Here is a 21,655-nt window from a genome sequence, read left to right as displayed (position 1 = left end):
GTGCGCTGTACTCACTCTCCTCTTGAATTGTCACTGAATTTCAAGTTCATCAATACTGACCAGATCAACAGGCGATCAGCCACAGACAGGAAGATAAGAGGCAGACTCGCAGAGCCATGCCTTCCCTCCCTATATTGTGTTTCAACGATGTCTATCGAGTATCGCAGAAATACAACCCTCAAACAGGTGCGCCAGACGACAAATCAGGCGGATCGCACATCAACGTATCCCAATTCGCTCAACTGCTCTTCAACGAGCGTAAAAAATGGCCTGATAGACCGCGCGCAAAAGGCAAAGAGAAAGAAAAAGAGAAAGATGGGCTAGTACTCTTTGCTGGAGATGTGTTCAACCCTTCTGTAGAAAGCAGTATCTCAAGGGGAAGTCATATGGTGCCCCTTCTCAATGCTTTAGAGCTGGATGTGGCTTGTGTAGGCAATCATGATTTCGATTTCGGGTGAGCTCCTCCCCACGCATCCTCTCGAAGGGACGTTATCAGAGTGAGCTAATTTCGACAATTCTATGTTTAGGTATCCCCACTTGACGAAATTGATCGAGTCGACCACTTTCCCTTGGCTGTTGTCCAATATCATCGATGAGCGGACCGGCACTGTCCCGGAGACACTGAAGAAATACTGGGTGACGGAACGGCGCGGTGTCAAGATTGGTGTCATAGGTCTAGTCGAGCAGTATGTCGCTGTCACCTCTTCATTCGATGATCAAAAGAGCTGATCTCTGGTCGTTTAGAGACTGGATAGCTACCATTCCATCATGGCCGAAGTCTTTCAAATATCGACCTATGAAGGATACCGCGCTGGAACTATCGAAAGAGCTGAGAGACCCCGCTGGTCCGCATCAAGTGGATATCATCATCGCTCTCACCCATTGTAGGGTACCCAACGATATAAGATTGTGCAATGAGCTGGGAGCTGTAGCAGGTAAAGACGGTGTTGAGAATGAACATGGTGTGGATCTCTTGATTGGAGGGCATGATCATATCTACTATGTGAGTGGTGACGTTTCTTGAGGTCTCTAAGTTGCACTTGCACACAAGCTAATAGATCTGGCAGATCGGAAAAGGGCATACATCTTGGGAAGGGTACTCAGGTCGGCATGACGCACCTGGGACCACAGAAGACAAAGGCGTCCGGTCAGTCTGCTTTCTTTCGATGCACACATACGGTCCATAATTCTACTTGGGCTGTGAGCTTCTCACTCATGCTGATGATGGACGACAGGTTGATCAAATCAGGCACGGATTTCCGAGATCTCACTTCTGCCGAACTGGTGCTCACTCCTACTAAAGAAGGCTCAGTCCGCCGTCACCTGATAACAGAGCTCAAGGGGAAACATCTATACGTTCTTCCTTCATCACCTTCGTCTGATTCTTTCGACTCGATGGTGAAGAACCTATTATCAAGTGTATCGGAAGCGATCCAGAAACCGGTCTGTTTCACTCTGGCTCCTTTCGATGCTCGATCCGAGATCGTAAGGACACAGGAGAATGGGCTGGGCAATTGGATCGCGGATGTTCTGTTGCATGCCTACGCCGAAAGCTTGTTCGACAAAGGCAGTGATTCCGAGGAGCAAGAGAGAGATGGAAAGGCCAGCAGCACAGACGGAGCAGACGCGGTGATCATCTGTGGTGGGACATTGAGGGGTGATTCGCAATATGGCCCAGGCAAGATAACGCTAGGCGACATACTGGGTGAGTAGACTCGGATGAATGACAATAATCAGGACCGGCTGATAGTGTCAACAGAGATATTACCTTTCGAAGATCCGGTCGTCTGCTTGGAGGTGAGCTTTCTGCCGCTTGACTAGATCGGCGCAAATCGCTAATATTCCTGGGTGTAGATCGATGGGAAGGGAATATGGGACACAATCGAAGGAGCTCTGTCTAAATGGCCAGCTCAAGAAGGACGATTCCCCATCATTTCAGGACTAGTGGTACAATGGGATCACACCAGACCGCCGAATCAACGAGTCATTTCGATATATCAGCTGAAAAGGCCGCCACGAGGTCAAGATCAGGATGAAGAGGATGAGATTGAAAACCCTCAGGATTTCGTAGACTTCAAAGAGCAAGAGGATGGTACGAGAGTCGTCGTCAAGCAGAAGAAGTTAGATCTGGGCGACGAAGTGAAGAATGATGATTCCAGAGTATACCGGGTCGCAAGTGTTGTCGCAAAAACAAAGTATCGGAAACGGAAACCGCAAGGAGCTGATTTAGTGAGATTGCTGCAGATCACACGAGAGTATATGGCGTTAGGCTACGATGGATTCCATGCCCTCAAGGACCGGAAGTTCGTGGTGGACGATGAAAACGGTCAGATCATGAGTAGCATTCTTCGATCGTTCTTGCTAGGTGCGTAAGGCAGTAGCCACACTGCCTCACTCTTTCACGTAGTGGATGTCAGACTGACTCGGATTTTGGGTTGCAGGCTCCTCGTATATATTCCGCCATAAGCAATTCGAATCGGCTGCAGCAGCTCACCTTTCCTCCCGGACGGATAAAGTGCTTTCGAGAGCACGTATTCAACATCAGCATTCTCCAGCATCATCCCTCTCCTCATCACCGCAATCGACCAAATCCTTCCTCTCCCCGCAGCTGCAGAATTCTCAGCACTTGCACAACAGTGGAATACTCAGCCCTGTCTCAGAACAATCCACGGGTTCCGCTTGGGGCGTTCTGCGCAGACATGTAGTGCAGCATGATTGGAATACGATCAGGGATGCTCTGCATGTGGCGAAGAATGAACATATGAGCAGCGTTGATGAAGTTGTGAGTCCACTCCAGTCGATTTGGCTTGCTCAACCACACTGCTTAGCAGATCAGGCTTTATTTTGTCACGCTCCCGCTGAGATAGTATACTGACATGGCATCATGCTCGCAGGCCGGTCAAGCGATGCGACAGCAAAAACAACCGCAAGCCACGAAACAACATATGCCAGGAGAATGGAAATCACGAGCACCGACTCCTTTACCGATTCCTGACTCTGGTCTACCCGCCAAGGGCGCAGGTACAAGCGATGATGTCCTGGCTACTCGGGAGAAGAAGGAATTGGACAACCTGAGCGATGACTTGGCGATTGTCTGTCCCTTGATAGATGGGCGAATGCGAGATGTGAGCGCGGATCAGACTTGATTACGTAGGGTATGGATCAAGAGATCCCGAACAGTACACTAACCGCTAGATCGATAAATCGATAGAAGAAGCAGAGGTTCAGTATCGAATCATCATGTAGCTTCGAAAGCTTATGGCATTATCACTTGTTACACATACAAATCATGCATAGTTGTACATATCGGTTCACCTTGCACAAGTTTCATTTTCTTTAATCCGCTTGATCCCCGCTCTTGCTTTTGGGCCCATCCTTGTCCTTCTCTTTGTTCATGCGATTCATCAACAACTGATACTCCCTGTTCTGCTTATGTTTATCCTCTTTCTCTCCATCCCTCTTACTTTGACCCAGCAGATCCGAAGCACCGTCTTGAGCTGATAATCCTTGAGCTGCACGCCACTTGGCCTTCTTCAGACGTCTCTCTTCATCTTGCGCAGCCTTACTATCCGCCTCCAAGAACGACTTGACGGACGTTATATTCGATCCTTGCAACGGCTGTAATTTCTCACCATATTTGACACCTCCTGCATCACCTTCCTCTGAGTCGGAAGGAGACGGTGATCGAGGAGGTTCAACAAGGTATGGTTCGGGTGTATGCGAGTATGATCGTTCACGAGCTTGTCTTTTCGGCGCGGGGGATGGTGATCTCGAGGCTTGTCTCTTCCGTATAGGCGAGCGTGACTTAGATCTTGAGTACCTCCTCCTGCTTCTAGGCGATCTTGATTTTCTACGAGTGCGAGATTCGTAATGGTACGGCGACCTCGATCTCGATCTCGATCTTGTCCTTGACCGGGAATAGGAATACGACCTATCCCTATATCTTCTTCTGTACGGACTGGGCGACCTCCTCCTTCTGCTTCTGCTTGAGTAAGGACTGGGCGATCTCCGCCTATTGTCGTACGATGGCGACCTTTCTCTCCTGTACACGGGTGACCTATCTCGATAGCCTCTCGATCTCGATCTTAAATCATCACTGTACGATTCAGATCGGTACCGGGGTCTTGACCTCGACCTTGATCTTGATCTTGACCTGTCTCGATCATGTCTATATCCAGGTGATCTTGGGCCGTATCCACCTTTCCTATTTATGGGGGACCTAGTCCTTGAACGACCCCTCGAAGGACCATCCGCTGTCACTGCTTTAGTATCGATGTCCATCTTGTCGTCGATGTCTGATGAGTCTGAATCTGAGTCCCCTGCTCCTGCTTTGAGATCGTATTCTCCTACATCTCCAAAAATATCTTCATCTTCCGACGGTGGTGGCGAGGGATCCTTCTTCGCCTTACTGGCCGCGACGGGTGCAACCCCTTTACTTGACGATTCAGTTTTAACGGGCTGTATCTCCTCTTCCTTGATGTCTTTCTTATCTTCGTGCTTCGCATCGCCCGTTCCTACATTACTTGGCACTTCGTCAGACTTGACTTTCTTCTTTTTCTTCTTCTTCTTCTTTTCGCCTTTCTCCGATTCTTGAATGTTTTTCTTCGCTATCGATTTGAACTATCTCATACGGCCACACATTAGAACCCATGTATTTGAAGGTGTGAGCTGGACGATATGCGGACTCACCCCTTTACCCAGCTTCTCGTCCTTCTCGATCACTTCCTCAACAACCGCCTTTGACTTCTTGCCTAAGCCTTGTTGTAGATTATCCAATTCATCATCAATCTCCTCCCCTCTCTCTCTGGCCAATTCCGCCTTTCTTGAAGCTAACAGCGCATAATCTAGACCTTTTACCAGGACGGAATGCTCCACGTCTCCTCCGAGGTATGCTCGCTGTTTCTCCAATTCTGCTAATTCCTCAGGCCGCGTAGCATTCGCTTTTCGAGCTTCGAAATCTTCCAGCAACTTCGTCACGTCCGCATATTCTTCGTTCTCTAGACCTTTCCGACGCTGTTCTGCTCGGTCCTTGTACTGTGATTCGGTGGCAGATTGTTGCTCCTTCTTGTGGTATTTGCGAGGCGCGAATTCGGGTTTAGCAGATTTGTCTTCTTTCTTCTTCTCATACCTAAGCGTAGAAACCAACTCTTAGTACATCACCCTAATCTGATAGACTAATTGCATCGAGATCTGACTGCTAGGCAAGCTTTATACTCACCCTTCCTTAGCTTTCAGACCCCATCCTCGCTTGGGAGCTGGGGCACCTAATACGCCTCGAGAAGAGCTGCCGGACGCTGCCGCTCGAGGGGCAGATAGCAAGTTACGGAACGCGTCCTGCGGGGATGTGAGCTATATCAGCTCCATAACAGAGACGTGCATAGGTTCCCAAGCTCACCTGATCCATGTCGATATTTCAGCTCTGAGCGTTGAGGTCGTTAAACGACGTTGAATCAGGTGTGTAAATGGAGTTTATCAAGACAAAGTTCCTCCGTAATGATGTCAAAATACGATACTCATACTCGTGGTTAACACATGTCGCCGGAGTTGTGCTTTTGATCCCGCTCTCGGTGTTGGCCCTCGGTCTTCCGGCTAATCTGCTCGGCGATATGACGTCCTGCTAAGATAGTGTACAGCGGATCTGGGAGGAAGGTTCTGCTATTTATATCGTTAGGCATCCACCTATCATTCGTGCAAGTCTGCGATTCTTCTTCCCGACTTGGATAGTCCACATATCAAGAGATATTCTTCTTCCACTCGCACCCTATAAGTCCATAACATGTCCAGCCCCCTCTTGCGGATCATCCTGTGCGGTAAGACCGCTGCTGTGGGTAAAGAAGTTATTGCAGGCTTGAAACCAGAATACGAGGGTTAGTTCACCAATCGAGTATCAGAAGAAGCGACCTCATGCCCAACCAAATGTTCTCTGTCAACCTCGCATGCTGTCGCGACAAGGGAGTCTGGCTAATCCTCTACTGCAATCGTTGATAGTGGTACGATTCATAACATCTTTCGAAGATGCACGACGAGATATCCCACTTCTGCTTTCTGGAAATACCAAAGATCTGTCGAAAGAAGAAGGAACGGGAAGTCACGATTACACCAAGATACCTGATGGAGTCATGTTGGGTCAGGGATACGATAAAGACGATGTTGCCGACCTTGAGGCTGTATGTAAACAGCAAAAAGTGAAGAAAGTACCTTTCTTTCTGGGCGACAGGAGCAAGCCCGCTCCGCCGTATGGACCTTTGTACGGGCCTCATATAATGAAGAGAGCGAAGGAAGCGCTGGAGAAATGGAGGAATGATCCGGAAAGAGAGAAATTGGAGAATCCAGTTTGGTATTGAGCGGCTTTGGACAGTACGGTCTCCGCACTACTATGGTGAATATGCAAAGCATGTACAGTCCATGTCTTGACTCGTGCGACTTTGCGAGTCCCATAAGATGCGTTGCTCATGCCACACTTTTGGTTGTCGCTCGAAAAGTTCGGGTCAGCTCGGTATCATTTTAACTCTTTCATGCTCTTTGCTCAGCCAGTGAACCACAAATGAATCACTCGTGGCAACGCGCAAGCACGTGTGCTCATGGAGCCAGTCTGCAGCCTGAGCCGCTCCTCATTCACGTTCCCTCTTTCGCCATGAATCCTCAAGTGTCGACGGCAGCTATTTTCTCTGTTTCTAACGAGTTTGAAAACAACTATATATATTGGACCGAAGCACCCGAAACATGAAATCGCCAGCTTTCGTGGCCCAATGGTTAAGGCTCCCGACTCTTACCGATTTCGGTTGATCGGGCGATTGCGGGTTCGATACCCGCCGAGAGCTTCACAAAAGTGAATCTGGAGAAAGCGTATCATCTTTTTGATTTTTGCGGCCCTGTTTTCCTTATGAGTTTGGGTAATTTTTGATTTTTCGTCGAGTTTGGGCGCGCGCATTGTCTTTCAATTTCGTTTCGTTCGTATCGTTCAATTCTTCCTAGATGTTTCTTTCAGTCAATCTACCCACTCATGACACTCCATGACACAGCCTGAAGGGTCGCCTGAGGCTCAGACACTCATACCCAACGAGTCAAGCTCGAAATGGTACCTACATCACCTCGACGCGCACATAACAGCTTCCAAACAGCAGATCCTCGGCCAAGCGACCATCCTCAACCCGAATAAGCGAATCCCATACCCTACTATCGTACCCCCCAGTAATGCCTTATGGACCCCTGAAGAGAAGACAGCATTCTTCGCTTCGCTTCGACGACACTCGCGATACCGACCTGACTTGATAAGCCTTGAAGTGGGTACGAAAACGGAAGATGAGGTGGAATGTTATTTGGATTTACTAGAGTACGGCGCGGAAATCACGGGACAAGTAGATCATAACCGCCGTCATGAGTCTGCGGACCCCAAGAATAAGATCAGGTATGATGGGCTAAGATCCTGGAGGAGAGGTCTAGCTCCCTCAGCTAGAGAAGTGTCGGATAGCTGGATAGAGAAGGAAGAGTATTTGGCTGAACGGATCATCAAGGATATTCAGCAGCGAGAGGAAGATGAATTAGGTATTATCACTCGAAGAAATCGTCGAGCCGAACGCAGAAATCTGCTTGAGAACCTAAAGCCTGGAAATGGCCAAGACTTGGAGAAGCTCACACCGTACAGAAGGGAAAAAATGTTAGAGAATTATCCAGCTTACAAGACGATGGAGAATAAGTGGGCGACGGATGATTATTTGCGAGATATTGATGGGATCAAGCTGAGCGAGTTGAATAATCTGATGAAGCCAGATTGGTCGACTTGGTATTCTGATCGGGTCAAATACGTCTCCTCACCACCCAAAAAAGCGAAAGACCCCAAAGCAGGGGATGATGAAGTTAATGATGTGGATACCGGGGTAGAACAGCAAAATGATGCGGAAGAAACACGTATACCTACCAAGGGAGGACCTCAAGGAAAAATAGAAATGGACCAGCAGAATTACCTCGAGATCATCTCTATCCCCAAGAAAGAACGCACGATCCAACAGCGTAAACTCCTGACGGCAATAACGAATCGACGGCGAAACAGGGAGAAATACAGGAACCAGAAATTGATGGAAGAGGGAATGACCAAAGATCAAATCGATCTAGCGGGAGGAGCGGATGCTATATTTGCAAGTAGGGAGAACGGCGAGAAAAGTCCACTGGCTCCGCAACGGCCTAGGAAGAAGCAGAAGACAGAGTCGAGTGCCGTCGCAGTTGGAAGATTGAGGCAGATGGGCATGTATGATCATCTCATGATGAGCGGGGTGGAAGTTTTCAACTTTGATATGATCCGAAAGCTGTACAAGTGAGTCCATTCGTGGCTCTATGTGGCTCAAAAATCTGGCTGATGAAGGTATTTCTGGGATAGGCAGCAGTATCCAGACAGACCTAGCCATGTCTCGTTCACCGTACTGCAGGGTATCCAGCGATTGCTAGTAGACCAACTTCGACAATTGATTCATCATTCGATTATTCTGGCCGAGCAAGCCTATCTTCAGCACTCCGGATCTCAGGAAGACGAGGTGATACCTGAACTAACGGCAAACCACGTATATCAAGCGCTCATCAAGGAAGGTTTGACATACCCTTCCGAGATCATCATCGACTTCATTCAACGGGTATTCAACGATGATACCGATACCGGCCAGGTTGAGCAAGATGACAACGATCAGTCAAGTGATTCTGTTGACGGTAATGACAAAGACAGCGGCAACATGCACCTAGTCGAAGAAGGAAAAGTAGATCTGAAGGACGCCGATTTCGACTTCGAGACAGTCAGTATGAGGAGACTCCGTGACCGAAGATCGCTCTATCCTCCAGGTGATATCCCATGGCATCACTTGGCACATTTGCCCACCACCACAAACGAGTCTACTGAAGGTATTGACTCGGATATTGAGCGGGATGACTTGAGCGAGACGGCCACGGAATTAGAAGAGCTAGATCTGGATGATGCCTTGGACAAGCTAGATACGGCTCACGATAAGATTTACGAGCGGACTTTATCCGCCGCGATGGAGAGATATCAGACTCAGAAAGACGGTCAAGATCGAGCGGAGATCTGGACGATGGAATTTGATATCGATAAAAGTGACGCGACAAAGACAAAGACAAAGGGTAGATCTAGTCAAGATATTGCTGAGAAGGAATATATCGAAGTGTTATTGGCTACGGATGTACAGAGAAGGAAGCGCAAATATGTGGAATATGTACAGCGACGATACCCTACGACGAGGATCAAGAAGATGGCAAGAGTGAATCAGAGGATGAAGTCAAATGCCTGGATTATTGAAAGTGATTCAGATTCGGATTCTGATGGTGAGGGGTATGTGTGGAATCCGAATGAAGAAGAACGGGAAGGGTGGGATAGTGATTTACCGGATTCGGATCCGGGATCCGATATGGGATCCGAACAGGAGCAGGAAGAGGAACAAGGAAGCGAGGGCAAACAAAGGGATAGTCATGTTGAGGAAGAGGAAGATGAGCTGGAAGACGAGAAGGGCGATGAGGAGGGACAGTCTGGGAGTGGTAGTGCAGAATTTGAGACGGAGAAAGGTGATCAAGGGGAGGACGATTATGAGGAGTGGGATTGAGTCTCGCTACGATACGCCCGACATGCATGGCCTCCGAACAGTTGTATATAAGATGAAGAATGCATGTGTAGCTTATGTTCTTAATACAATATCTTCTAGTCGGCGTATCCGTCCAACTTCCTAGCAGCCAAATTATCAATCAATATACTCTCATCTAGTTCCCCCTTGAATCTTTTCTTGACGCCCATGATTATCGCTTTTTCCCATTGCTTGAACCATTCACCTTCTTTCATGCCAATCATGCGATACTGCTCATCCATCTCGGGAGGACCTTGGTTCGAGGAGGCTGAAATGTCGGCTGTAACGGAACTGTCCGTGGGGAATCTGCGATAACTTTTCAGGGCGTCTGATATATGACCTCTTGTCAGTACCAAGGCAGTTGTCTAGATATTTGGAGGATTGCACTCCTTCGGATGAATACGAGAAGAGAGCCAACTCACAATCAACGGAAACTACATTCCAATACGCTCCCCCGATCTTAGGGAAAGCGCATTTGAACAGGTAGATCAGAGGATATAGGCCGGTGATCCAACTGTAGAAGTAGATGAAGGGCTACCAAAGATTATTGGGGTAATCAGTGACAATCAGCAAAATCGCAGTACCTTGTAAGTCCCTATAATGTTGATAGTAAGGTCAACTTACATTACCCAGTGCTCTGCTGAGCCAGCCGTTGGACTTGACAACGACGTATTTGGGCTGAATGTTGACGTTGACTACAATATCAATCTCATTGTCGTCTTCGAGGCGATATCCTGAGGATCGTATTGATTCTTGGATTGCTATGGTTATGGGTCAAATGAGGTGCGGTACAGTATCAGCTGATTGCTCGTGTTGCTGATATTGCGATAGTACTCTGATCTTGGGAAAAGGCATTAGAATAGTGCTTGACTTACCGTGTCTGAGGTTCTCAAAATCCCATCCTGAAACCTCTTTGGTCATCCAAAATTCCTTCAACAGACCTTGGTTTTTACTAAAAGCCTCACACCATTCCCTGAGAGTAGCTTGCTTAGGCGTGAACGGGTCTTTGCTGGAGTTGGAGAACGATGAAAGTTTATCCGGGGTGAGACCACGAGAGAAATCGGGCACGGAGCTCATATCCATCCATCCTGGAATCCCCCTTTTCCGCCTATGCCCTTGCCATGAAGCCCATATATCGGCCTCGAGAAAGCCCAGGCATCTCCCTGGATCAGTCAAGCTCGAGATCTGACTCTCAGCGGCGAAGCGTATCCAGTGAGAGCCTCTATATGTTGGATAAGTGTTTGGCGGGGTCCAGATGGTTCTTTGTTCAGGATCTTGCGTAATTATTTCGGAAATGTCGATCTTGAGCGAAGAGAGCACAATCATCAGTCTATAAACACGCGAAAACCCCCCGCAAATGCTGCGGGGGGCGGTAAGAGGGAACTCACGGTGAAATCAAAATCGGTCCTTCGTTTAGGTGGACCGACGCCTTGAGGAGCGGATTTGGGTTTGTGCTTTGTAGTGGTATCACAAGATTCCTTCTCTTCCACTTCGGGGGGATCTGCATATTCTGAGGAAGCGTAGGCACATCTACAAGTACACGTGCATGCTGGATGATACAGCTGAGATGCCCTGTCTCCATTCCGTTGTGAGCGACGGCGATGTCGCGTTGGAGACGAAGGGGAAGGGAATCGGGGCTTGACGAGGCTTGTACCTGTACATCGTATGGTGATCTTGGGTAAGATCTTACTTTGATATATCAGGAAATCATACAAGGCAGCAGCTATTGATATAAAGTCATTGGTCAGCCATGTACAAGGAAGCGTGTGAGGAGAAAAGAGGTCAGGAAGTCATTCTGACAAAATCAACAGACTTACCATCCGAAAGTCTTTCATCCCGTGTTTCAATCTGATCCCCGTTCCTCGTTGTCTCGATGTGTGACATATCTTGAGGCTCATTAGCAAGGAACACCTCTTGCGTAGGTCGGACTACCAGATGGTGAGGATATCTAACATCGGCCGGATCTATTGTTGAAGAGATAGCGTCCAACGGCCGAGAGAGGTTGGCTGCTTCGCTCGACCTGTCCACCGGAGACATCTCTGGACAGGTTCCTGCCTCACCGGTCTTCGCGCTTCGTGTCATATCACTATCTGTCTGTCGTTCAACGTCATGTTGAGCTCGGTCGGACCATGATTAGTCTCGTTATGGCAGTATATCTGAAAGATAAGCCTTTCTATGCTGGCGCCCGTAACATTGGGACGCATGACGAATGTGATCGGCAAAACATTACAGGCGGTGCCTCGTTTTTGTTTGCGATCCCGGAAACTTCGGCGACATGCCATGCGTATCCATAAAGTGTCTACACCATACAAACAGAACGTGTACGTCAATCTACAGTGACTACTGATAATATGATACAATATATAGACATCTATCTACTGGGTCCCGCACCGGTATCGGGCACTAGTAGCCGTCCAGTCCTTGTCCTACATTATGAGCATCGCCGACCCCGCCTTCGAGCTGACCCGTAAATTTCATCCTTACACCCATCCGGATTCGTTCTTCCCATTCCCTAAACCACTCGCCCTCTTTCCTACCTAGTAGGTAATGTACCCCCTTAGGTCCATATTGGAGAACAGGATTCTCTGGTAATTCCGGATGAAGTTTGTACAGACTCGCTAACCTATCTTGCGCTTCTTGAATGCTCTCATTCGGATAAGTCGAAGGAAGAGGTGGGTAGCATTTTAAAGCGTCTACATTGAACTCGATAAGCCGTCGAGTCAAGGCAGTGAGAAGATAATGCTTACAATTGATATAAGTGACGTTCCAAGGTGCACCGAAAATCCTTGGGAACATTCGCTTGAGCACCCAGATCATTGGCCAGATCAAGGTGATCCACGAAAGGAAATAGATGAACCCCTGCAGCATCATAAAAGGGTCAATTGCAAGGCGTAGGGTGTCTAATCCGCCTTGCAAAGGCTTAACTTACATTGTTGATAGCTCGGCTGAAGATGTTGTTTGGTCGGATGACGATTGCTGAAGGCTTGATTTCAGTAGCGATGGAAATGTAGTTCGATTGGTATCCGGTGGACAAGATAGCGTTCTTGATGGCTGCGAACGAATCCATTCCCATATCAGCTTATCTAGCGATTCCGCGTCATGAGTAGGCGTATGCATAAGTCACTCACCAGTCTGCACATTCTCCATATCCCAACCGTACAGACCCCTGAGTACCCAGAACTCCTTGAAGACACCCATATCCCTACAGTAAGCTTGACACCATTCCTTCAAACTCGGTTTATCGTCTATGGCACGTCTAGCGTTCTCGACATCTCCGGTATCATTGAGACTGATCTGAGGGGCTTTCGAAGCAGCTCTGGTGTCCCAAAATTCTGGCATGTCTTGCATCTTGACCCAACCTGGGATCCCTTTCTTCAGCCTAAATAAGTTCCAGGCATCAATGTCGGCTTGTTCAGCCCTGGTCGATTTCCTCCCTACATCGGTAGCAGAGTAATCATTCTCTGCGTCCAGAGATTGGTAGCCGCCGTGAGTGTTTTGATGCTCCGGAGCGAATGATGCTGCATATCGGAGCGAGTGATCTCCTCTGTGGGTGGTACAGTCCGCAGGTATGGTTCGAAGATGAATATGGTTGTTGTTAGATGGGTGATTGATGATGTCGCTCAGATCGATCTGTCACGTCATACGATTCTGTCAATATACACTTTGCGAGATTTCGTGATAGTAATGGCACATACGGTGAAGTTGAAATCGGTTACATAGTATGTCTCTCCTCTCTTCTTCTGTACTTGCACGCCGTTCTGCCAGACGGTTTGGTCGATCTGCGACGTCTCAGGATGTTGTCCGCTGCATCTGATCTGAACATTCGGAGGGATCATAGCTTGATGTCTAAGGAAATTATACATGACATTGGCTATGACATACCTAAGAATCAGCTGATGACTAATCAGACAAAAGTCTCATATCGATGGACACACGGTTGGCTAATTTTGGATCACTCGTTTGTAGGATCAGCCCATTCTTCTGGTACTCTATAGACGGGATATTCTGGTCACTGATATGCGGTTCGCCATTTGGGGGGCCGGAGAACAGATGAAGAAGATGTTGAGGTATCACTCGGTCTTCTGCACTTGTATGAGGAGGTGGGAGATGAGACGAAGAACCCCCCACATCAGGTCGAGAGGACGACGAAGCAGCTAAAGCGCTATCGTATGATGGAGGGGGCAAGTCGAGGTCGTCCTCTGGCGAAAGCGATGGAACGGGTGGCTTCGTATCTTGAGTCATTATGTGGGTTTGCGAATAATGTGAGCTGAAGATGAAAGAAGAGCTTCAACAAGGTGGCAATGTCAGATTTATATTGTATGGTACGGTGATGCACTGCCCCGACGGTAAATGTACACTCGTCATCCCGGCACTCCCTCCACTTCTGAACATTTCCCTCGCTTTCTTCTTTTCATCCCGATAACACGACTGATCACACAAACAATGCCTATTGGACCTTCACTACCACCACATCTAGCCCATCTGGCAGGCAATGGACCCTCCTCTCCAGGAGCAGAAGGTCCAAGCCGACCTCCACCTGCCCCGGTAACAGACGAAGAAGACGATGACGACGATGATTTCGGACCAGCTTTACCACCCCATCTAGCTGCTGCACGCAAAGCGAAACCAGCTGGACCGTCTCTACCTGCCTCAGGACCTTCCGTCGGACCGTCCATGCCGACTGCGGGACCTTCGAGGCCGATGCCATCGCATGAAGATGACGATGAGAGTGATGATGAGGTAATTGGACCCATGCCTACCGCTTCGACCGGGGAAGAATCAGGTTCGGCGGTGAAAGAATTCTTGGAGCGGGAAGAGAGGCGTCGGAAGATTCTGGAAGAGCAAAACGCTCCGAAGGAGAAGAAGAGGGAAGAATGGATGTTGGTGCCTCCGACTAGTGGAGTGTTGTCTAATGGTGAGTACGATTGTTCAAACGGTTAGACAGAGGTGTTCATCGCCTCAGGAGTATCCTCCAAAAGTCACACGATATGCAACAAGGCTTGTTGATGTTATGCATTCGGAGGAGCAGTGAATGAAGTATACATATAGGAGACTCATGCTGATTATGACTGCGACATGCATAGTCGACCCCCTGCGTAAGCGCCCAACAACATTCTCCAAGTCAACCCGCGAGCCAGAATCAGTAGATCATAGTGTATGGACCGAGACTCCCGCGGAGAAGGCTCGGCGTATAGCGGATGAGGTAGCTGGTATCAAGCGGAAGAAGGACAAGGCAGGCGAGAGGATCATGTCGTTTGACGAGGAGCAAGAGGAAAGGAGGAAACGAAGGAGGGAAGATGAGATCAAGAGTACTTTGAAAGCACATGATGTGAGTCCACCCGAGTCCATCACTTGTAGGATCGTATCATGTTCTCAAGCGTGTAGGCTGACTAACTTGGTGTCCTAGCGTGGCCCATCACTCCTTGACCAGCACTCCTCTAAGCTCTCGAAGAAGAAAAAAGGGGACGACGACGATGCGCCTGCCATCTGGGACCACGATAGAGATATGGGCATCACGGGAAGATTGTTGACGGATAATGAAAGGCAGAAGAAGATCAAAGATGCCAGAGGGCTGGGAGATAGGTTCGGTCATGGGAAATCGGGTGCTTATAGTATGTAAGGCAGCCAATGCATATTCTAGATTACGCATACGATCAATTGTCCGACTGACTTGGAATGGACTGACATGTCTCATCTCTCCCGCTATTCGGCTAACATTTCGGCCCGAAGAATCACCTTGAACAGGAGCAAATCACTAGTCCTTGACATGATGATCACGCTGCCTCATCTTGGACAGCGAGTCCATCGTTGATAGGACAAGTAAAGTCATCGATCACTTCAGCCTTGGAAGGTTGCAGATTGGAGTTAAATGAAATATACCGGACAAGCCTCACTTCGTTCGATGATGGTGACGATGGCGATGACGATGATGTCGTCCTGGAAATGGAGCCGGTCGGTTGGGATCGACCTGCATACTTGCTGCCCACACTGTTGACTCGTTTGATGGGCGAATAAGTAGTCGTATCCGCGATCGTTTCGGAAATGCTGCTGGGATCCGTCATACTAATTAAATCCTCCAGGAATTTGGTGTGCTTGAGATCAGTGAATGACGAGTGGGCAGGGCAAAGGGTCATTCTTTTAAGCAATATATAACGGAGACGGTGATTCTTCACACTGCGTTCAGGCGGCTCGGGGAACCGGTACAGACAAAGCGTATTGAAAGGTGCGTTTAAAACAATGCTCGATGCTCATTTTATTCACCGCTTCCTCGCTTCCGCTTGGACCGGAGATCCTCAACCTTCTGGACTTCGCACCAAGCGTAACGAATACACATACATATACTACTAACATCATGAGAGTTACCGACGATCTCTCCGAGCTCGCCATATGGTAACAAGTCGATGCGTCCACTCATGACTGTGCATACCGTATCTGCTCGTTCAGTGGTTGCTACCTTCCAAGTAGAGGAAGATCTTCGCTAGCATGCCGTAAACGTGTCGGAAAAAACATTGGTATCAAGTATCAGCTCCACCTTGGCGGAGACTGCTGTAGACTACCTGGTCTGGCAAGCTCTTATCAGCTCTGTTTGTGGACTGCTCTGTGGGAGTCGCAGTGATGATCCCCTCTTTCGCAACATCGAGCACATAGAGGTCCCGATTTCTTTCCCCAGTCATCGAGTAGTATGTGTCGCTTCTGAGCTTCGCGGCGTTCATGAACGTGAAGGTATTGCTGGCACGGTCAGATTGGGTATCGAGCCTGGATGGGTAAAAATTGCTCGATGGTGGTGGTCTGGTAGCCATTGTTGAGTGGACCTTGAGGGTTGTGGCTGATGATCGTCCAGATCTCAGGGGGAAGAATTAAGATATGCATATGTATTTAACCCCTACTGTCTGTTGGACCGTTTGAACTTGGCGAGTAGATGACTGGCTTTTGCAAAACAGTGAGCGAAGTCAACATCTGAATGGGAATGCGATGAGATCGGGGGTTGGACGAAGGCTAAGTAAGTCGATTATGCATTTGGGAAGCTCCAAGGGAAACATGACTGCGGAGGGTTCTCGTCGATCATACCTTTGATCTCGCTCCTGACTTGAAACCGGGGCTTCGCAGATGCCGGGTCTGTGGTGCACACATGCTTCTTAGCTGTTTCTGAGGTCATGCTAAAGTTGTGACGGGCAATCTCGAGGGGTGATAGCAGTTCTGGCTGGTTCAATGCCGCATGCTGCAGGGAGTCTCATTCCCAACCACGCGCGATCCGTGACTGAGTGGACACAAGCGTTCACCAACACCAAAAATGCATACTGTGACCATAGCGAGCAACGATAAATACTTTATTGGTTTCACCATAAACCCTATGTATGCGGTGTGGCACAATTCACAGGAGATGATTGGCCCATTACCCAGTGCTACAGCACTAGATTGATCTTAATCGTGAAGACCCCTGTGTGGAGCTTCGTGAGCATCGTTGCCATTTCGGAGCTTGATTTGTCTGAACGATACGAAAGCCGGAGGTATCAGGATGCTTCGCGGAAGCCATGCAAATCGAGGTCGTCGTCGGAGGCGAAGGCGAAGTCCCAATCGAAGTAGGTGAGACTCTCGTAGTACAAGCTACGGTATCCGCGTGATTATGATCCGATGAACCGTCAGACCAAGATTCGAACTGGTCTATGATCCGGGCGAGTGCTTGGCAGCGAGATGAAGCATCGTTGGCGGAAGTGGCGTCTTGTAAACGAGTATTCAGATTTGACTCTTTCGGATCTTGGCTGCGGCTTGAGCGTGAGGTTTCACCGTCCAAGCCTGGCTCAAAGACATTCGATAGGCACGGATTTGTCGACTCGTTGTCGAAGGCTTGTGACATCATAAATACAATTCGGGTATTCTAAAGCGCTGATTCGGATGATCGAGAGCTAATAGCAGTTTTCGGGCAAGCGAGGGTTCTTTCAGGCGAGGCGATGTATCAATACTGCGGAGGAAGTCCATGAGATGCAGGGTAAGGTGACACCATGCGTATCTTTCGGGACTCAAGAATCCGACGGTGCTGGCTCAGTGACCTATGAGTCATGGCGCCATTAGTAATGAAAAGAAAGACCGAGTGCGCAGATGAAAGGATATATAAGAGGCATGCGGCTCGATGGTTGTATCGCAAGATTCAGCAATGACGTTGGATATGGCTCTTTGCAAGATAATGAAGCGAGAGCTGTGCTATAGCCACCGCTTCAAGCCTTCCTTTACGCTTTTATAAGTCTTGAAAAAGGGCTGACCGGTCAATACAATCACTGTACCGCGGATTTAAAAGTGTGCTCAGAAAGCCGCGTCAAGATTATGCATCGAGTCTGATGCCTGAAGAAACTTTCCGAAGTCCCATCATGCTGTTATCTGTGCTCGTCCTTGGTTCGACGTCATCGTCGAGATCCAGGTATATCATCATCAGAACTCCTCCATCCATTTCGTGGCAGTGTTCTCCGACGCCTCCGTAGAGCTTTTGACCAAGTGGGGATACTTGTCATAGATTGCTTTTATCTGACTTGCAAGTTCAAGGTGGTGATTACTTGTCTCTTGCTTGGTCAACGTGGCGAGTCCGCAGTATGTGCTGAATCTCAAGGTGAGCAACTCGTTCTGCAAGCTGGCCCGGTCGGGGTCGTTAATCCCTGGACTCAAAGTAACTGGATTTGCTGAGGAGCGATCGTCCGACCCCGAGGGAGAATCAGTGTTGATATTGTTGTTCATTCTGACGTGATACTGTAAGGAGGACTACTGGAAGTGGATTGGATTGGTGAGATTATCCATGTGTAGGAGTGGATATGATTCGTGAGAAATGGTCTTGTGCTTCATGTTTTATACAGATCCACCTGCACACGATTCTACTCGACAGCCAACACCGCGCCTCGATCGACTCGAGGCCGTCGACTGATCCTGGCTGAGAACGAAACCTCCCTTTACTGTAGCAATCATCAAAGGGCAAAAGCAACGAAGCCTCCTTCCATATATGTACAGTGCGGTGTCAGAGGCATCCTTCGCAGGTAAGGCGGAACGATCCTTTCGACCTATATGTAAAGCGCCACACGCGTTTGTGCCCACTTACAGTACTTTAATTGGCAGAAGGCAGATACTGGTATTCTCATACATTGCTTTATGACGTTCGGTCACAGCATAACTCGAGGCATGGTATGTCAAAGAGCTGAATGTACTCAAAGTATTAGGAGGCGTATTGAAAAACAAGTCAACCTCCTAATCTTATCTACAAGCGCAAAATATTAAAATATCAATTACATCGATCTCCAACGGAAGGGTCGTTGGCTCTATTGTCATAATCGAATCCACCATAAGATCTTTCTCCTTCGGTATAGCTCTGCCAAGCCGCACTTGCGCCCGTACCACTTTCTCCAAGAGACGTCAAAGGAGGCCAATTGCCCTGATGGAGCGATGTTGCCGGTCGTCCATTGCTACCGCCGTCGCTGCCCGTGCTGGTGTCGTAGTTTGTCTGAGAGGTGCTGTTTTTAGAATCATCGTTGGAAGGCATGTTTGAAAACTATGATAAGACAAGGGAGATTAGCCCTAGACGATGTCCAAAATTATCAATAGACCATGCATATTCCGGTGTATCGTAAATCAAGGATATATCGATGAGACTCACACTTCGAGAAAGACGTGTTCGTCCTAAGATATCTTGGTTGTGGAGATTACAGGATGAAGTCGTATTTGATCCGATCGTCAGTCTGCCTAATATACACAAATCTTATACACATCGAGTCGCTCACAACCGCGAGCCACATTGTCGGGACTGCCGTCCTCTTATACGCTTCTCTAGGAAACAGGGAGACCCAGACAGAAAAGAGCATGGAAGATCCTGCGCCAGCGCCGCGCTGTTCAAAGGACCAAGAATGGCAAACCCGTTGAAACGACAGTTCGGGTAATGCCGACAGTGACAGTGAAAGGATTATCCATTGCGGATGCAGAAATGCGTATCTCGAATTGCAGGGAAGATTCCCAATGAGATGATATGTCCCATATCCGATCTTTGGCTCCCTTCATCTCGAACATCATGATGTCATATCGATGCATATCTTTCTACAGTATTTCTCTGCCATGGGACTCTGAGGGCTGTATCTATACATGCGGTTCTTTATGTGAATCGCTGGACAACGACGGCGTTCTGCAATTTTGCAGTCTCGATAGTCTCGTTCGAGTCGTTGAGTTCTCGGTTGGGGAAAGTGGTTTGAAGTACAAAGGACCTGGCGTCTGGGCGGGATCTACCGCACAACTTCTTTTCAGCTTCCGGGTTATATCGTATGACTGACTTGAAGGTGAAGAAGCATACTCACGCTGAAACGTAGTTCCTCAAGTCTCCCACAGTATGAGTCAAGTTGACCTTGGCGACCATCCTACACAATAGCTTTTCATTAGCATTCTTTCTCTTGAGAACCCAGAAGAGGAGACGGCCTTACTTCGTGCCATCCCCCAATCGAAGCTGGATACTCGTGGTAGGTTTGCTAGAATCGAGCTCAAATGTAGCTGCATTACCGGTCGCACCCGTACCAGCCGAAGCGCTTGCTGTTGGTGTGTTCGACCCCGATCCGCCCACTAAGATACCTTGGGGTAAAGTGCCTGGCATCGTGCTGGTAGAACTGGTGACTTCAGGTGCAGGTGATCCGAGTCGATTTCCAGAGCCTCCGAATGGCTTAGCTGGCTTCTTCGGTGGAGGTTGATAATCTTCTCTTCGTCTTTGAGCGACTTCCACGTTCAATCGTTGATTGAATCTTACTCCGAATACACTGGGTGGTGCTCTTCCAGATTCGATCGCTTCGAGCAAAGCTTTGTTTTGAGGGTCATCGTATGAAAGTAAGGGTCCGTCTTCGATGGAAAATCCGTTCCTCCAAAATGTCAGTCTTCGAGTCTGGACGTTCTCGTCGCTATCATCGTCGTCGTCATCGTCATCATCTTGCCCGCCTTGTTGGGGAACACCGGCGGCGCCTCCAGCACCTCTGCCGAACATCCCTGCGAGAAGATTGTCCATCATCGAAGGTGACATTGCTGCTACGCTGGGTATCGAAGGTGCGTCCGACCCAGATGGACCGGAAGATGAGCCGGCAGCGGGCACTTCAGCGGATGGAGCTTCGTCTGAACCGAGGGTGTGACCGGTTCCGCCGAATGACGCAGGTGGTTTGGGTGCACCTCGCTCTTGTCCCGCAGGAGGAGCTCGAGGGCCATTCCTGGTCGAACGTCAGCTACCTATCAGATCTACGACCACTCAAGACGCGGCAGCTTACTGATTAGCCAATCGCAGGATTTTATCCACTAATGAGTTTCCACTTCCTCGAGGATCATCGGGGTTTTGTACCGCTAGACCACTAATGTACCAATCAGCTTGGTTTGACCCGGGATGCTTGACCGAGCCGACGTACCTTCTTCCACCACCAGCATACAACTCTTCTGGGTCATCCCCTCCGCCTCGTGGCTCGTCGTCATCGTTGTCGTTATTTTCACCGAGTCGACCGAATCTACTTCGTTCAGGTTTACCCCATCCAGCTGGCAAAGGCTCGGCGGAGGCTGTACCGCCTAACGTCCTGGGTCCACCGGTAGGTGGAGCTGAATTGTTGTTGGAAGGTTCGTCGGACATCGTGGGTGAGTCTAAGGCTAAGTCAGCCTCTTCGTCGTCTTGATGATTTTGGGTAAGGGGTTCTGAAGCGGTTTGAGTTGCAAAGAAGTCCTCGATTGCGCCCTATGGAACAGCATGTGGTCAGGTGCGATATCACAGAACGAGATGTAGAACACTGAGGAGATACAATGATCTCCTATGTCACTGGGTACTCACCTCAAGGGTAGTTCCAGATTCAAGAAAGTGAGCAGCGTCTTCGGGGCTGGCTTGGGTTATAGCTACAAATTGATCGATATCTGTATAACGATGCCCATTTCAGCTCAGAGTCAGACGCAACTCAGATCGCTGCGGGCCAGCTGATGAAAGCTTCCAGTCACTCACCCTGCTCTGTTGGCTTGAGACCAGGCATATTTTGATGATAAGTAGGTTGAGAAGAGAAGCAGAA

The 21,655-nt window shown here is 48.8% G+C and overlaps 9 protein-coding genes and 1 non-coding gene across 10 annotated transcripts; 5 read left to right on the top strand and 5 right to left on the bottom strand.

Moving 5' to 3' along the window:
- Nucleotides 1-116: 116 nt before the first annotated feature.
- Nucleotides 117-3,146, top strand: I303_106837 (uncharacterized protein; the record flags this gene model as incomplete). Its single annotated transcript, XM_065969456.1, has 10 exons — nt 117-454; nt 528-686; nt 745-1,003; nt 1,068-1,147; nt 1,236-1,705; nt 1,760-1,797; nt 1,855-2,172; nt 2,245-2,365; nt 2,442-2,782; nt 2,895-3,146. The coding sequence occupies 10 exons, from the start codon at nt 117-119 to the stop codon at nt 3,144-3,146; spliced, it is 2,376 nt and encodes a 791-aa protein (XP_065825528.1).
- Nucleotides 3,147-3,336: 190 nt separating this feature from the next.
- I303_106836 (uncharacterized protein) lies at nt 3,337-5,404 on the bottom strand (the record flags this gene model as incomplete). Its single annotated transcript, XM_018411780.1, has 4 exons — nt 3,337-4,620; nt 4,690-5,128; nt 5,219-5,334; nt 5,396-5,404. The coding sequence occupies 4 exons, from the start codon at nt 5,402-5,404 to the stop codon at nt 3,337-3,339; spliced, it is 1,848 nt and encodes a 615-aa protein (XP_018258981.1).
- A 372-nt stretch (nt 5,405-5,776) lies between these two features.
- On the top strand, nt 5,777-6,344 carry I303_106835 (uncharacterized protein; the record flags this gene model as incomplete). The annotated part of the gene is made up of 2 exons (XM_018411781.1): nt 5,777-5,867; nt 5,989-6,344. 2 exons carry the CDS (start codon nt 5,777-5,779, stop codon nt 6,342-6,344), a joined length of 447 nt encoding a protein of 148 aa, XP_018258982.1.
- A 391-nt stretch (nt 6,345-6,735) lies between these two features.
- I303_106834 lies at nt 6,736-6,824 on the top strand. Its single transcript has one exon. It is a non-coding gene; the product is annotated as a tRNA-Lys (tRNA).
- A 189-nt stretch (nt 6,825-7,013) lies between these two features.
- On the top strand, nt 7,014-9,599 carry I303_106833 (uncharacterized protein; the record flags this gene model as incomplete). The annotated part of the gene is made up of 2 exons (XM_018411782.1): nt 7,014-8,311; nt 8,375-9,599. 2 exons carry the CDS (start codon nt 7,014-7,016, stop codon nt 9,597-9,599), a joined length of 2,523 nt encoding a protein of 840 aa, XP_018258983.1.
- A 95-nt stretch (nt 9,600-9,694) lies between these two features.
- Nucleotides 9,695-11,654, bottom strand: I303_106832 (uncharacterized protein; the record flags this gene model as incomplete). Its single annotated transcript, XM_018411783.1, has 6 exons — nt 9,695-9,945; nt 10,040-10,151; nt 10,242-10,378; nt 10,493-10,919; nt 11,006-11,340; nt 11,435-11,654. The coding sequence occupies 6 exons, from the start codon at nt 11,652-11,654 to the stop codon at nt 9,695-9,697; spliced, it is 1,482 nt and encodes a 493-aa protein (XP_018258984.1).
- Nucleotides 11,655-12,020: 366 nt separating this feature from the next.
- Nucleotides 12,021-13,859, bottom strand: I303_106831 (uncharacterized protein; the record flags this gene model as incomplete). Its single annotated transcript, XM_018411784.1, has 6 exons — nt 12,021-12,310; nt 12,365-12,476; nt 12,547-12,668; nt 12,746-13,247; nt 13,313-13,488; nt 13,553-13,859. 6 exons carry the CDS (start codon nt 13,857-13,859, stop codon nt 12,021-12,023), a joined length of 1,509 nt encoding a protein of 502 aa, XP_018258985.1.
- Nucleotides 13,860-14,060: 201 nt separating this feature from the next.
- Nucleotides 14,061-15,237, top strand: I303_106830 (uncharacterized protein; the record flags this gene model as incomplete). The annotated part of the gene is made up of 3 exons (XM_018411785.1): nt 14,061-14,532; nt 14,702-14,946; nt 15,025-15,237. 3 exons carry the CDS (start codon nt 14,061-14,063, stop codon nt 15,235-15,237), a joined length of 930 nt encoding a protein of 309 aa, XP_018258986.1.
- Nucleotides 15,238-18,876: 3,639 nt separating this feature from the next.
- On the bottom strand, nt 18,877-19,134 carry I303_106829 (uncharacterized protein; the record flags this gene model as incomplete). Its single annotated transcript, XM_065969455.1, has 1 exon — nt 18,877-19,134. The coding sequence occupies one exon, from the start codon at nt 19,132-19,134 to the stop codon at nt 18,877-18,879; it is 258 nt and encodes an 85-aa protein (XP_065825527.1).
- A 603-nt stretch (nt 19,135-19,737) lies between these two features.
- I303_106828 (uncharacterized protein) lies at nt 19,738-21,619 on the bottom strand (the record flags this gene model as incomplete). Its single annotated transcript, XM_065969454.1, has 7 exons — nt 19,738-19,864; nt 19,937-19,996; nt 20,060-20,824; nt 20,882-20,962; nt 21,017-21,333; nt 21,427-21,506; nt 21,592-21,619. The coding sequence occupies 7 exons, from the start codon at nt 21,617-21,619 to the stop codon at nt 19,738-19,740; spliced, it is 1,458 nt and encodes a 485-aa protein (XP_065825526.1).
- Nucleotides 21,620-21,655: the final 36 nt, after the last annotated feature.

This window comes from Kwoniella dejecticola, chromosome 8 (assembly GCF_000512565.2).
Source record: "Kwoniella dejecticola CBS 10117 chromosome 8, complete sequence".
NCBI lineage: Eukaryota > Fungi > Basidiomycota > Tremellomycetes > Tremellales > Cryptococcaceae > Kwoniella > Kwoniella dejecticola.
Note: the sequence above shows the minus strand (reverse complement) of the source record. Positions and strands in the feature narration are given on the sequence as shown.